Genomic DNA, 12,980 nt, shown 5'->3' with positions numbered 1-12,980 from the left:
GATGAAGCAAAAAGCTGTATTTTTGCTGCACAGTGAGCTGAACATGGGTGGTGCATTTGCCAGGGACAATCCTTCCCACCTAAGGGATTTGCACAGGGTTGCTCAGTAATTCCCAGCTCAGCATATTGAAAAGCAGCAATAGCTGTCACAGAACCATTCTTCTCTTAACCCTGCTGTTCATTGTCAGTTCAGATTTATTAGAAGCTTTTTTCCCCCTACGGTATTTAAAAATTAAACTGGAACCGTCCTGTAATCCTCTGTCTGCCAAGAGAGTAGCACCTAATCCAGCAGCTATATCACAGTCATTGCCAGTGCTGGTCCTGAAGGTCTGCAGCCAGTCCCTCCACTTCCCTGAACCCCTGGTGATCACTGAACGGAGTAAACCCAGCAAGGACAGGGCTCCAAGATGCCCTGGAGAAAACAGGTCACATCTAAAACCAACACCTACGTCTCCAGACAGTTCTCCTGAACACCACAAAGTTCAGTGGTGGCCTGGAGTGCAGCTCTGCCACTCCTGACCCTCTGCTGCACATGGCTCCCCATCCCATCCCATCCCATCCCTGGCACCTCTGCAAGGCTCTCCCACCCCTGTGTGCCCCCAGACGTACCACCAGCATCCCCAGAAACAGGGTGTCTGGCAGCCATGCAGACAGCACACTTGTTTTTCTCCTTGATCAAAACAACTTCAAACAGGGAACTTCAGAGAGTCAAAAAGTCTAGCTAGCACATATGCTGTGCTGTGGGAGCCTTTGATTATCCAGCAGATATTTTTAGAGCCCTTTGCAAATGAGCTGTGCGGCGTACGGCGACAGCTCTGCCAGAAACAGCCTGTGTGCTGCCGCAGAGCTGCCCTGGCACTGCCCAGACACCTGCCTCTGCCCTGATTTAAACATCTTGGGGGGCACCTGTTTAAAGCCACCCACGTGCTCAGCTGCCTGTGCTTTTCCCCTCAGAAGAGTAAGATAGGGAAGACAGGCCCCAGGAAGCGCTGCAAAGCCCCTCTGGTTATGCCTGTAAGCTCTTGGCGTCATAGGCTCCACACCTCCTGCTTCCAGGAAGAAACATGTTCAGGTTTTTTGGTAAATGAAGTTTCTAGCACCAGCTGCTAACAACAGTCATCTCCACGGAGCATATCCAGGACACCAGCAGAGCTGGGGAAGTGTGTGTCAGGCATTAATGCTATGACAACCATCACTGAGGAATTTTTCAATTTCCTTTTCACTCATATTGACATGAGAATCACTGGTCCTAAAGGTAAAGCCCACCTTTCGCCCTAGATCAGATGAATTTTGTGCAAGCTTCCATTCCTGTAAAAAGCTCAGATAGTACACTTTGCATGAAGGGATCTTGGTTTTAAGTTCTTGGTTTGAAATTACCAGCAAGGAGGCAGATCACTGCCAAGGGTGACTAACGAGAGTCCACAGCACAGAATTGCCTGTAGGAAATGGATCACAATGCAGCAACGCATTTCACAAGCAGTTCTGGCTCTTTGCACGTGGCTGAGCTGCTGAAAGCAAAACATTGCCCTGCCTTCATGCTGTCAATTGACTAGCAAAGGCAAAAACCCCAGAGATGAGGTTTTCACTGTTGACTGACAGGTGCCCAGGAAACCAAACTGAAGTTAAGCCCTGACAACCACCAAGATTTTGCTGGGCTTGCTTACTGCTCAAAAATTAGCAACTTTAAATCACTACGGTGAGAGCTGCCAGAAAATGACAAACTGTGTGTGATACATGGTCTGCTCAAGGAATTGGACTTTGAGGAATTCACTAAAACAACCTTTCCTATTGGACCTTTTGGATGACTAATTTGGGGCTACTTTCACTTCTCACCCTGGAAACTGCCACTCACTTCCAGCTCTGGTGGCTACACTCCATTAAAATTTGGAGGCATTCATTCTGAACCCAAAATTTCTGCCCAGCCCTTCACCTGTGAGGATTGATGGATGTACATTCATGCTTCCCCTGGGGCAATTGGAAAATCAGGATTCCTTCAGACCTGATTAAAGAGCCAGTCCTGTTGATGCTTCCATCCCTAGAAACTGAAGCTCAGTATCAACACTCACAGTATGCAGCACCACACCTAGGATCCACACCGGCAGCTGCACAGCTTGCTCCTTGTTTTCTGCTTCCCTCCACTGCCACATGGACACATTTACAGCTGAACGAGCAACTGTTTGTGCTGGAAGGGCTTTGTTTTCTGCCTGTGTTTCTCCCTGGCTGTAGCTATCACCCAGGGATGTACTAAACTTTGCAAGGTTGTCTCTGCTTGCACTGCCAGGCAAACCTGAGCCTCAGTGAAGGAAGGATGATCCATAGTTCCTGTGGTGCCTTTGCTGCGAGGTGTATCCACAGCAGCAACCAGGCTCAGCCTGTGGAGGCAATGTTTTCAGCTGTTTGGTCAGCAAACAACCCACAGCCCAGGGCTAATCCGTGGACACGTACTTATTTCAGATGTTTGCTCTCTTGCCCACAATGATTTAGCAGATATGAGACCCTCTATGCACAAAAATACTCTTAATACATTGAACTGTTTTAAAAGTTGCACCTTTAGTTAATCAACTGCAAGCCCAGTGCCAAAAAAGAAGAATCTGAAGTTAAGTCAGCCCTCTCTTTTAAGGAAAGAAAAAGCTCAGCTTCCCGTGGATTTAGAGCTCAGGAAAAGTGTCACCATCCTTCAGACCAAACCAGGCACATATGTAAAGCTTTGTCAGTCCACATTACAAGCCCAGCCTACCACAGCAAAGCTAATGATAATGCTAGCTGTACCTGTACCTGACTAGAAAGGGAACGCAGAGCCTCAATGACACCCACTCTGCATCCCTACCCAACAATAGCATGTGCTGAATAGCTGCCAGTGCTGACCCAGAGCAGCCCTGGGCTGCTGGGAGGTGTCAGCTCCTGGGCTGCCTGCTGCAGCCTTGGCAGGGGATAACCCAGCTCCTGGGGAAAGGGGGCAGCTCCAGCACAGGACACGCTGGACCTGCTTGTCAGGATTTTGTGAGGTGAGGGCTTCGAGGGGCTGCAGTGACACTCAGCATGTCAGGGAGCCAGTCACTCAGGAGGGAGAACTACCAGCACCTCAGGGGGCTGCAACTAATCTTTCTGGATTAATCAGCACTGGATCTACTCTTCATAGTCCTGGGCTGAGGGAAAAGAAAGTGCATCAGCTTAGACAGATGTCCTTCATCTGGCAATATGACATTAACCTCTGAGAACAATTTAAAGAATTAGCAACCCAACTTGATAAATTTAAATGCTTTTTTTTTTTTTTTATTAACAATCATTTTACATTACAAGGATAATATGACAAAAGGAAAGTTCTCGTGTACATACTATGATATATCAACATAGCTCTATTCGTATCCAGTGTCCTAGGTCCTTTCACACAGGTACTATAAAGCATAGTCTGTAAAGTAATAACATTTTAATGTCTCCAAAAGAGTGATATTAACATATTAATACATATATAGTAATAGACGTCTAGATATTTTTCTCTCATTTCATATGTGTGTGTGATGGGTGAGTGGGTGGGTGAGAGCTTGAAACAGTTCAGCAGGGCTGTGCTTGGATGTGGATACGGAGAGGTTAGAGACAAACCCTCGTTTTCTGGAAGTAGAAATGCATTTTTGCTAACTGTCAGGTGAGTCTGTGAGGATGCCACGACTGGCAGAAAACTCCGTAGCCCTCCTGTAGCATTTGGGACATTACAGCATATGAGACATGGTTCCCCCGCGCGGCCCAGCGAGCTTATTCGACATGAGGTGCAGTGCATGGGAGCCCCTCGCCGGGCGGCAGCACCACCCGCAGGGCGGGTGGGAGGCGAGGCCGCGGGCTGGGCTGACGCGGGTGTCAGTGGCATGGGAAGGAGGGGGCTGGAGCGAGAAAACTGTCTCTGAGGTTTGTGAGGAACAGGTGCCGAGAGCTCCCCGCCGGTGCTGCGCGGCTGAGGGGCTGCGGCAGAGCGGGGAGCCGCCGCCGGGCAGGGGCGGCTGAGGTGGATTACCAGTTGTGTGGAGGAGAGAGGCCTGGGAGAGGGCACTGAGGTGTGTGACAGGGCTCGGCGGCAGCTTGCACAGCGTCTGCTCATGCAATACCAGTGTAAGGAGCATTCGGATGTCGGAATTACAACTCACCCTCCTCCCGACCAAAGCCAACAAATAAAACAAACGGCAAGGAGTGCAGTGGTTGCCAGGCGTGGAGCGGAGCTGCAAAGGTAAACCTCCATGCTTTCCCTCCAACCCTTGTGGGGAAGCAGCTTGCTGACTGACCACCTGCTGCCAGGCCGGCCAGAGGCACCTCTCGGGTTTCCTCAGGTGTCAGCCAAAGGCTTCAGGATGCAGCAGGGCCAGTGTCCTACGAGTGGCTGTGTGAGGGGAGGGATGGAGGGATGAGACAGCTGTCCATCCCACAGGCATCAGCAGATAATCAGGGAGGGTTGATTCACTGCCCAGATCCACCCCCATCCCAGCACAGAAATGCTGGTCATGGGAAAGCAAGTGTCTCTGCACGGGCAGGGTAAGAGGGCTGCACCCTTTGGTGCTTCAGCCTGGCAAGGTCTGAACGCTGTGTGCTGAGGCCCAAAGGCACACATGCAGCACCGACCATGTCTTCCATACAATCACATCATTCCATTTCCTCCAGAAAGCCTCCCTGGAACCCTGGCCAGGCAGGCTGCTCACGGGCTGAGGAGCGGCTGTGAGACCTGAGGGAGCAGAGTGGCTCCTGCAGCAGACAGCGGCCAGCCTGACCCAACAGAGCTGAATGCGCCTTCCCAATTGGGATTACGCACTCTCGTCACCCCGACTTCACAGTTCCTTCTCGTTTGCACTGTTCCAGCTCCATTCAGTATCCCTGCAACCTGCAGCTGCGTGGCCGTAACCCTTTCTCCACTCAAAACCGCCTTGGCCCTCCTGCTGCCACAGCTGTGTCGCTGACCGATGCCCACAAGCGCACCCACACTCTCGCTGGTGCTGCGTGAGCACTGGCCAGCGCAGGGTCTCCCTGGCAGTGTGCCGGTGACTGCTGAGGAGTGCCAGGTGGAACAGCAAAAAGCCACGTTTCCACAGCACCGGTGCCTGCAGTTGCCAACCACACCCATGCAGAGAGACAAAAGTGCATATGAGGGTGGGATATGTGTCTGTCCAAGTGTGAACACACGGGACCTCAGCAAGAGGCTTTCTCAGGAGAAGGACACCCAAGCATTTTCCCCTACCAAGACATTCCACTATTAAACAAAGCTTATTTATCACTTGGTTAACATGCCAGCAAGGAAACCCCTTGCCCTAAACACAGCCAAGCCCCTCTCCATAGAGTGCTATACATGTAAATGTAGGCCTCAGTGTATGGCTAAAACCATCCCAAAGTCCAAAGTCTTCAGTGTTACGTGCCTTGTGCTAAAACACAGGGCCAGCCTTACACAAGGGTGGTTGAGTCTATCTCTATATTATATCTTTATATCTATCGAAAACATAGAAATATATAAATATATAGGATTTCATTTATAGATATATAAGCATGTGATTTTAATCTTTTGTACTGTGTGTATATGTACTGGGATGTGCGTATATACAATATATAGACCATATGCATATGTACTGTATACATACACTAGCTTACATGCACACACATCATACGTGTCTCCAAGGGAGACAGGAATTGCATAGGCATTACTGCATTGGATACAATGGCTGGGGGATTAACGTACCATTTCTCTGCTTTTAAGACCTCTTTTGACAGGGCTGAGAGGGGAATCTGCAAAAGCAGAGGCTGTTGCTGCTTATTTAAAAGCCAGCTGTCTGGGCACTGGTCAAACAAACAGCAATCCTCATGAGATAAGAAAGGAGGAGGACTCCAAAGACCCCGCGGGCCATCTGGTTGAGTTTGTGCTGTGAGAAAGAGATGGACCGAGCCTGAATCATGTCTGAACAGTCATACCAGCAAAAGCGTGACGAGCACGGGGCACATTGCTGCAGTTGGCTCAAGACCCAAGGCAGACACCACACGCTGCCCACCGTGTCCCCTGGCAGCCCCCGTAACTTCCGTGTGCTTTTGCTGGCATGGGAAGAGCTTTGGTCTCTTGTGAGGATTATCCCTGCTGAGGTTGACCTCGTGGCTGGAGGGCCTGGACCCCTGTGGACACAGGTGAGCCCTGCAGAAGGACACGTCTAAATGTGCTTCACAGATTTCTGCTTCACAGCAGGGTAAAAGAGGCAAGGAGCCTGAGCAAAAAGTGGGGAAGGGAAATTGGCAACCAAAAATCCCACGGGCTAGAAATACAAACCCGAGGGTCTGGAGGAGTGTGCATTATTCACAGTCAGATGCCATAGCTACGATGCAGGGGAAGGAGACAAAGAGCTCATTCAAGAAAAACTGATCCCTCTGTCTTTGCAGTCTAACCAGTTCAAGATGCTGTGAGCAACACGTTCAAAACAAGTCCTCTCGCTCTCTCAGCACAGCAGGAAAGGCATTGATTAAACCCGATGCACTGCAATCTTGGAGCCATGGAGGAGGCCTCCCTCAGCACCCTGCTAAGCCCTCCCCATGCCTGCTGCTGCTCCCTCCTGGCCTCACTGCCACAAGGCTGGGCCCAGACAAACAGGGCACATAAATGCACCTGCTTCTGGGGAAGGCTCAGGAGCCCTGGGAAGCCAGGGGTGCTTTGCATTTATTTTCCTCCCTCCTCCCTGTCTTGTCTGTGCTGGTAGTCATGTTTCCATCCACAGACTATCCATGAAAGCAAGAGCTACAGATCTGAGATAGGCAGGTTAACCTGGATGGAAAGCTTGCAAAGCACCTGCATTACCCTAGGAAAAAAGGCCAGGTTTATTTTCTGATGTGCAGGTAACAGGGAATTGTGTTGGAGAAGCTGGTATGAGCTGGGCCAGGCCAGCTGCTCTGCCAAGCTCTTGTTTATCCCCATCACCAATGTAAGGGGTCTCTGACCTTTCCCATTACGGGTATCCACAACATCCAGTGGCAGGGAATCACTGTTTGCAAGCAAAGTTACCTGCTAAAGGAACAAGTGCTCTGCTTGCGTCAGCTGGCAAAGAAAATCACCACACACTGAACATTTCACTGCACCATTAGAAGTAAGAGCTGCCAGTGAAACGTGTCACTGATGAAAGCAGGTTTTGCAAGTGAACCAAAAGGAAGGAGTGACAAATTGGAAGAGTAATTTCTGAACAGGCCTCTGGCAACTCTTACCTTGCCATTTTATCTGCAGTGGCAAAAGTTAGGAGGCTTAGATCAGGAGTTGTAAACAGGCCTCCTGGGCTGCTCAGCACAAGCTCTGGCCAAGCATTCCTCTCTCCAATGGTGTCTGGAGACTGTCCCCAAATGTTCCTTCCCTCCATGTGGGCCAAGCACTTTGACTGGCCTCTGTGCCAAGGAGCTTTTGCTGCTGCAAACAGAAAGGCAGGTGATTTTTCCTCTCCACCCACAAAGAGCTATGGATTTCTATGGATTCTATGATCTATGTTCACCTTGCCCATCTCCAGTCAGAAACTAATGGAGCAGCAGTTTTTATCTTTTTACACCTCCTCAGGTTTTAAAAAGGAAGGGAGCCTGCCACCTCCCTGGCAGGCAGCAGCTCCAGAGCTTTGTGGCACCACCCTGAGCAGAGCCAATTCACCACGCCTGGAGAGCTATGAGCACCTTGTGTAAAGAAGTCCCTACTTTACAAAGTAAAGCAAACCAAGGCTGCACGGCTGGCAGAGGGTTTCCAGTTTAACTTTTACTCCTCTGGAGGAATGGATCAATTTGATCACATCGTTTATAAGGAAATGTAGGAAAACATGAAAACAAAGCCATTTTTCATGCTTGCTAGGCGTGTCATATCAATGCCTCTGTGTTGCAACTGTGTGATGCCCTGACCTAGCTGGTGACATTTCCATGAGGAGCACAAGGAAGAGCACCCAGCGCCTGCACCCCTGGTGGCAGTTTGGCAGCAGATGGGTGCCTCTGGTGCAGGTGCCCTCTCCTGCCCGAGCCAGCCTCAGGCTGCACGTGCTGTCAGAGGTAGGGCAAGGGGTAAGTGCTACAGAGGCTGCTGACCAGCCCTCGCTGCTACATTCACAGGGTCCGCTCTGCTCCGCTCGGACCATTTATAGCAGGCCCCATTTTACAGCAAAGGGGCGGCGTCAGGACACAAGGACAGGCCACCACTCGTGCTCTGGGTGGGCTCAGTCCCTCCTCAGTCCCACAGGGACAGAGGCAACACTTCCAAAATCCTGACCAACACCAGCCTAGCTGCTCCTGTGGGGTCTGAAAGCTGAACCAGCCCATAGTGGCTGGGCTGCACACCTCTGCCAGTGCTGGCTGTGAAGTTCTGCTGAAGGCAAAGGGATTAGCAGGAGGTGAGTGAGACCTAGGTAGAAGTGTGTGTTTTCCCGGGGAAGACAGTGCGTGAACCCTGGCAGTGAAAGTGACTCAGAGAGAGATCGGTTCCAAACATGCTACATCTCCATTGAAAACAAACAAAAAAGTTTAAAAAATAAAATAATATTATATATATATATATATATATATTTATATAAATGAAAAGCTATCAACTAGCAGCAATGGTTCTAGAGATATCTTAGCACCAAGACCAAGGGCAGGGGGGTAACAGGAGAAAGGAAAGGTTCAGTGTTGCTGATACCACCATCATGTTTCCAAACAACACAGCTTGGCACAAAGCTCATCCCTCTGGGAAGTGAGAACATGTTGGCTTGGACACCTTTTGGACAACACGTCTCACTCCCACGATGGTCTGGTCAGGTTGGTGCTGTCCATGCCACATCAGCAGGGCAAGGCACTAGCATCTGTGGAGTTTTTGCACCTTTTTTGTTTGTCTGGTGTTTTGTTTTTTTTTGGTTGGTTGGGGTTTTTTTGTGGATTTTTTTTTTTTCTCTTTTCTAACCTGAAGTGATATTGTGTGGATGCCTGGAGATTGTTTACTTTAAAAGAATAAAACAAAGAAGAGCCCCAAGCCCACAAAACAATCTCTTTGTGATGGAAGGTGCAAGTCCCCCATTCACATTTCAGCTGGACACGGCATTCCTTCAAGAAAGGAAGAAATATTTTGCAGGAAGAAGAGCATCCCTTCTTCCTGCTGTCATCAGTCTGCTGTGCTGTGGAACATGTTACCTTGGTCACAAGAGAGTAAGTGAACCTTTGTAGGACATCACACATGAATATAATCCAAGATAATCTTGCATTGATAGCTCCTGCCACCAAACTGCAGCAGGTTTTTCTTTCAGTCATTCCAAACAAAACAAAACAAAACAAAACAAAAACCCCACAACAATCTAGGATTATAAAGACATAGTATAAATAATGTAAATTAGAATATAATTTTTTAAGCCTTTGAATCTCTGCCAAGAGGTGGCTCTCGATTCATTGGCTGTCTAGCTTCCACAGCAGCCCTGGTTTTGAATGAATAGTTGTATATATATATATATATTTATCTCATACAATATAAAAATATAAATGCAAAAATTTCCCCCTGCCTTCTCTATTTTACTATTTTATAGTCTGCACATGACATCATGTTATAACATACGTATGATAGACTGGTACTGCGGTTATCATAAAAGGAGCTGAAAGCCAAGTATTACTCTACAGCCCAAAGGTAGGGAGAACTGAGAAAGGGGCATCACAGTTTAGTGGAGGCATTGGTTTCTAAATCAGAATAAAAACCCAAAATCATGTCCCCAGCCCTTCTCTCCTGTCAGTAATCTTTTGAGTGAAGAAAGCTTCCACTCAACTGAAGAGAACTGGGTTGAGCTGGGGGCGACACAAACACACGGATGCTTTGTCGGAAATCAGAAATCTGATGGTTGCCAACAAAAGGCTCAAATGGCTCAATAACTGGGCTGAACAATTGAAAGAGAGGCAGAGATTGAAACTGAGGGGAAAACAAACAAACAAACAAACAAGCAACCCCAAAATGAAACAAAACAAAACAGAAAACAACCCAGCAAACTGACAACACACATACAAAGGAAACTGCTGGGAGGATGAGGCTGACAAAGACCCGTTGTCTAGCTTATAGGTTGTTAGGTTTGAACATGTAGAGTATGGCCCCAGCACATGCTTCTAAAGAATGAAATGTTGCCACCTACATTGCAGCTGCCATGGTTGGAGACACCAGTAAATGTCTAAACATTGTCTCAATCTTTAAAATTCTGCTTAGCTTCTATCAGACGCACATCGTCTTAACTTTTAAATTTTCAGTGTGGGTTTTTCCTTAATATAGATAATATATATATTTTATATAATATATCAAAGTTTAGAGTATAGATTAAAAAAATTATCTGATCTGAGGCATTCCTTCCTAAATATCAGGGTAAAACTCAGAGCCATGGTCCATGCTCTGCAACATCGGCTTCTGCTCAAGAGATGACATCCTGCTCAGCATTTCGGCCGAGAGCGCGTAACTATTGCCTGACTTCTCCTCGAACCAGCTATCGAGTGCCCTTTTGCAATCGAAGTTGGCAATGGGCGGCCCATTGACAGCAATCGTCAACAGGTCACTGAGCTGCTCCAGCGTGAGCCGAGAGCGGTTGTTCTTGCGCACTCTCTGCAGGGCGGTGCGCCCCTTCTCACAGCAGGCCGAAGAGGTGGGAAGGACTTTGAGGATCTGAACTATTTTATTTAGGAGGGGAAATCTCTGTTTGTATTTACAAATGTGACTGAGCAAGTCTTTAAAACCATTTTTGGTATAATAATCCACCTTGAGTTCTCGCCACTCCATCAGCAGACTCCCTCGGGTGTCCATCCCCTCTCTGCAAACCTCTCTGGAAAACGATGGGACTGTCTCCAGGTGTTCAAATATTTGTACCATATCCTCCTTCCCATAGCTCATGAGCTCATCAGTGCTTCTGGGCCAAGCTGCAAGATCAAATACCTGACAGGCCTTCACAAATGTCCGGCTGCGGGAATCGAACCTTTGGGCTAGGATCACCTGGGTCTTCTGGCAGATCTTTTCTCTGATCGACTGGAATTTGGCTTCAGCCACCCGTAGATTTTTCACAGCAATGCCATTAAAGCTTTCACGGAAGTTTTCCTCAAACTCCTGCAAGTACTCCCCAGGGGAGTCTGCTAGCCGGCTGATCTCCTGGATGGCCTCCTCTATTTTATCATCCACCTGCGACACAAGAAGGTACTCCCCTTGGAAGACGTAGGCAAGGCGCGAAAGCACAGCAATCACATCCAGCAGGAAGTAGATGAGTTTAATCGACTGGTAGTCCATCAGGAACTGCAGGAGGGCCAAGGCAATGGCAGAAGCATCTGCCCTTTGGGTCTGGCCACTGACATCTTTGAGATGGGCCACAACCTCAAGGTAATCCTTGATGAGAGCATTGAGCACGTTCTGCTCCCCAATGATCCACTTCACTGCTCGAATGTCCCCCAGGAACTCGGTCTCCTCACACAGAGTGGCAGCAGTGACCCTTAACTCGCACATGAGTCGGGGAGAATAACGATAGAAACTGAGCAGTTGCTTCAAATTGTTTTCTAGCTCCTCCAGACATGGTAGTTCCTTCCCACTAATGGCATCCAAAATTTCCAAGTGGGGCCTATGCACCATAAAGGGAAGGCAGAGAAGCCAGGGCAAGGTCTTTCTGATTGTCATGAACAAGTTGGCTCTCAGGCTGGCGGTAATGTTAGCACCATCAACTCCCAAGCCAATAGTTGGCTTCTCATCCTGCAATCGTATTCCCAGGCTGGAAAAAGCCCGGTCCAATGCTTGGAGGTAACTGTCTGTTGTAGAAAAGCCGAGTTCCTGAAGAGACAGGAATTCAGTTGCTGGAGGCCCATCACTGCTCGTGTACTGCACATAGACAGCAACTGTATCTGCAAGCAAGTCGTCGCTCTGCCCATCCAGAATGATGCTGAGGAAGGGAGACTGCCGGATGCGCTCAACCAGGTCCTCTCGGAGAGCCCGGGCGATATGGTGAATTAAGATCTGACAGTCTCCTTCATTCATGTACTGATCCACCACCTTGAGTTCACACTTTCTCAGTAGTTCTGCCAGAGGCCGAAAGTCGTAGTAGGGCCTGCCCTCCAAGGCCAGGTGGTAGGCTGTATTGAAGAGCAGGGTCATATTTCGGCACATCTCTTCTGTCTTCTCTGGGTGCATCCTGAGCTTGTAAAGCTGCAGGCACTTCTTGTGGAGGTTGCTCTGGCTGTGAAGCTTTATCGTGTGTATCTTGAACTGCTTAGAGCCAATGATGAAGGCTGAAGTCCGAGAAGATTGCACTGTGTACTGCCTACAGACGTGGCACCACATCTCATTCAGTGTCGGGGAGTACCGCAGAAACCAAAACTTTTTAAGCCACTCTTGCTTGAACCGCCGTATCCTCCGGCCCGTCGCAGAAGACATCTTGGAAGGCTCATCTGTAGCAGCAATCATGTCATTGGAAACTGATTCATCGGCAGAATCCACCTCTTGGTCATCGTCCTCCATGATGGTGGGAACTGAGATGATACTTTCTGAAGCTGTAGCAAAAAAATAAAAAAAGGAAAAAAATATGGTATTTACAAAGCTGCTGAGCTAGAGAAGCATCCTACTGGTGACAGTAGAGCATTGCCCAAAGAGCTGGCCACCACCTCTCTTCTCCTTCCCACAATGCATTATGGATAGAATTTGAATCACAACTTGGAAAAGGAAAGAAATCAGTATTTCTGCATAAGAACTTTGTCTCCAGTATGCCACAATGAACAGCAAAAAAGGACACTACCTCCTGGCCACTTGAACAACACACTGTGTGACCCAAATATTCCTTTACTGAAGGCTCTTGGCTGCTTGACAGCATATTCCTGGAGGAAATGAAATGTATCTTCAGAAAGGGACACGAGGTTGTGTAAAGGCAGTGGAGGAAACAGAGAGAGATTTCCAACAAGGGACACAGCAGGACATAATTTCATACACAAAGAGAGCACATTTCAGCATTACCACAGAGTCATTCATACTTTCTTGGTAGCATGTGAGGCATT

At 48.5% G+C, this 12,980-nt stretch overlaps 1 protein-coding gene across 7 annotated transcripts in view; it reads right to left on the bottom strand.

Annotated features, from left to right (window-relative positions):
• The window catches only part of PRDM11 (PR/SET domain 11), an 86,881-nt gene that overhangs the window by 48,891 nt on the left and 25,010 nt on the right, over window positions 1-12,980 (bottom strand). For 5 of the 7 annotated variants that reach the window (XM_033515436.1, XM_015630553.3, XM_015630555.2 and 2 more), the window contains one exon: window positions 3,246-12,482. The exons of the other annotated variants lie outside the window; for them this stretch is intronic. In XM_033515436.1, coding sequence (XP_033371327.1) covers window positions 10,318-12,482 — 2,165 coding nt within the window. In that variant the 3' untranslated portion in view covers window positions 3,246-10,317. Of the gene's footprint in view, window positions 1-3,245; window positions 12,483-12,980 lie in introns of those variants that run through there. 7 annotated transcript variants of the gene reach the window in all.

Source organism: Parus major, chromosome 5 (assembly GCF_001522545.3).
Source record: "Parus major isolate Abel chromosome 5, Parus_major1.1, whole genome shotgun sequence".
NCBI classification, from domain to species: Eukaryota; Metazoa; Chordata; class Aves; order Passeriformes; family Paridae; genus Parus; species Parus major.
The sequence above is the reverse complement of the archived record's forward strand: the minus strand, read 5'-3'. Positions and strand labels throughout refer to the sequence as shown.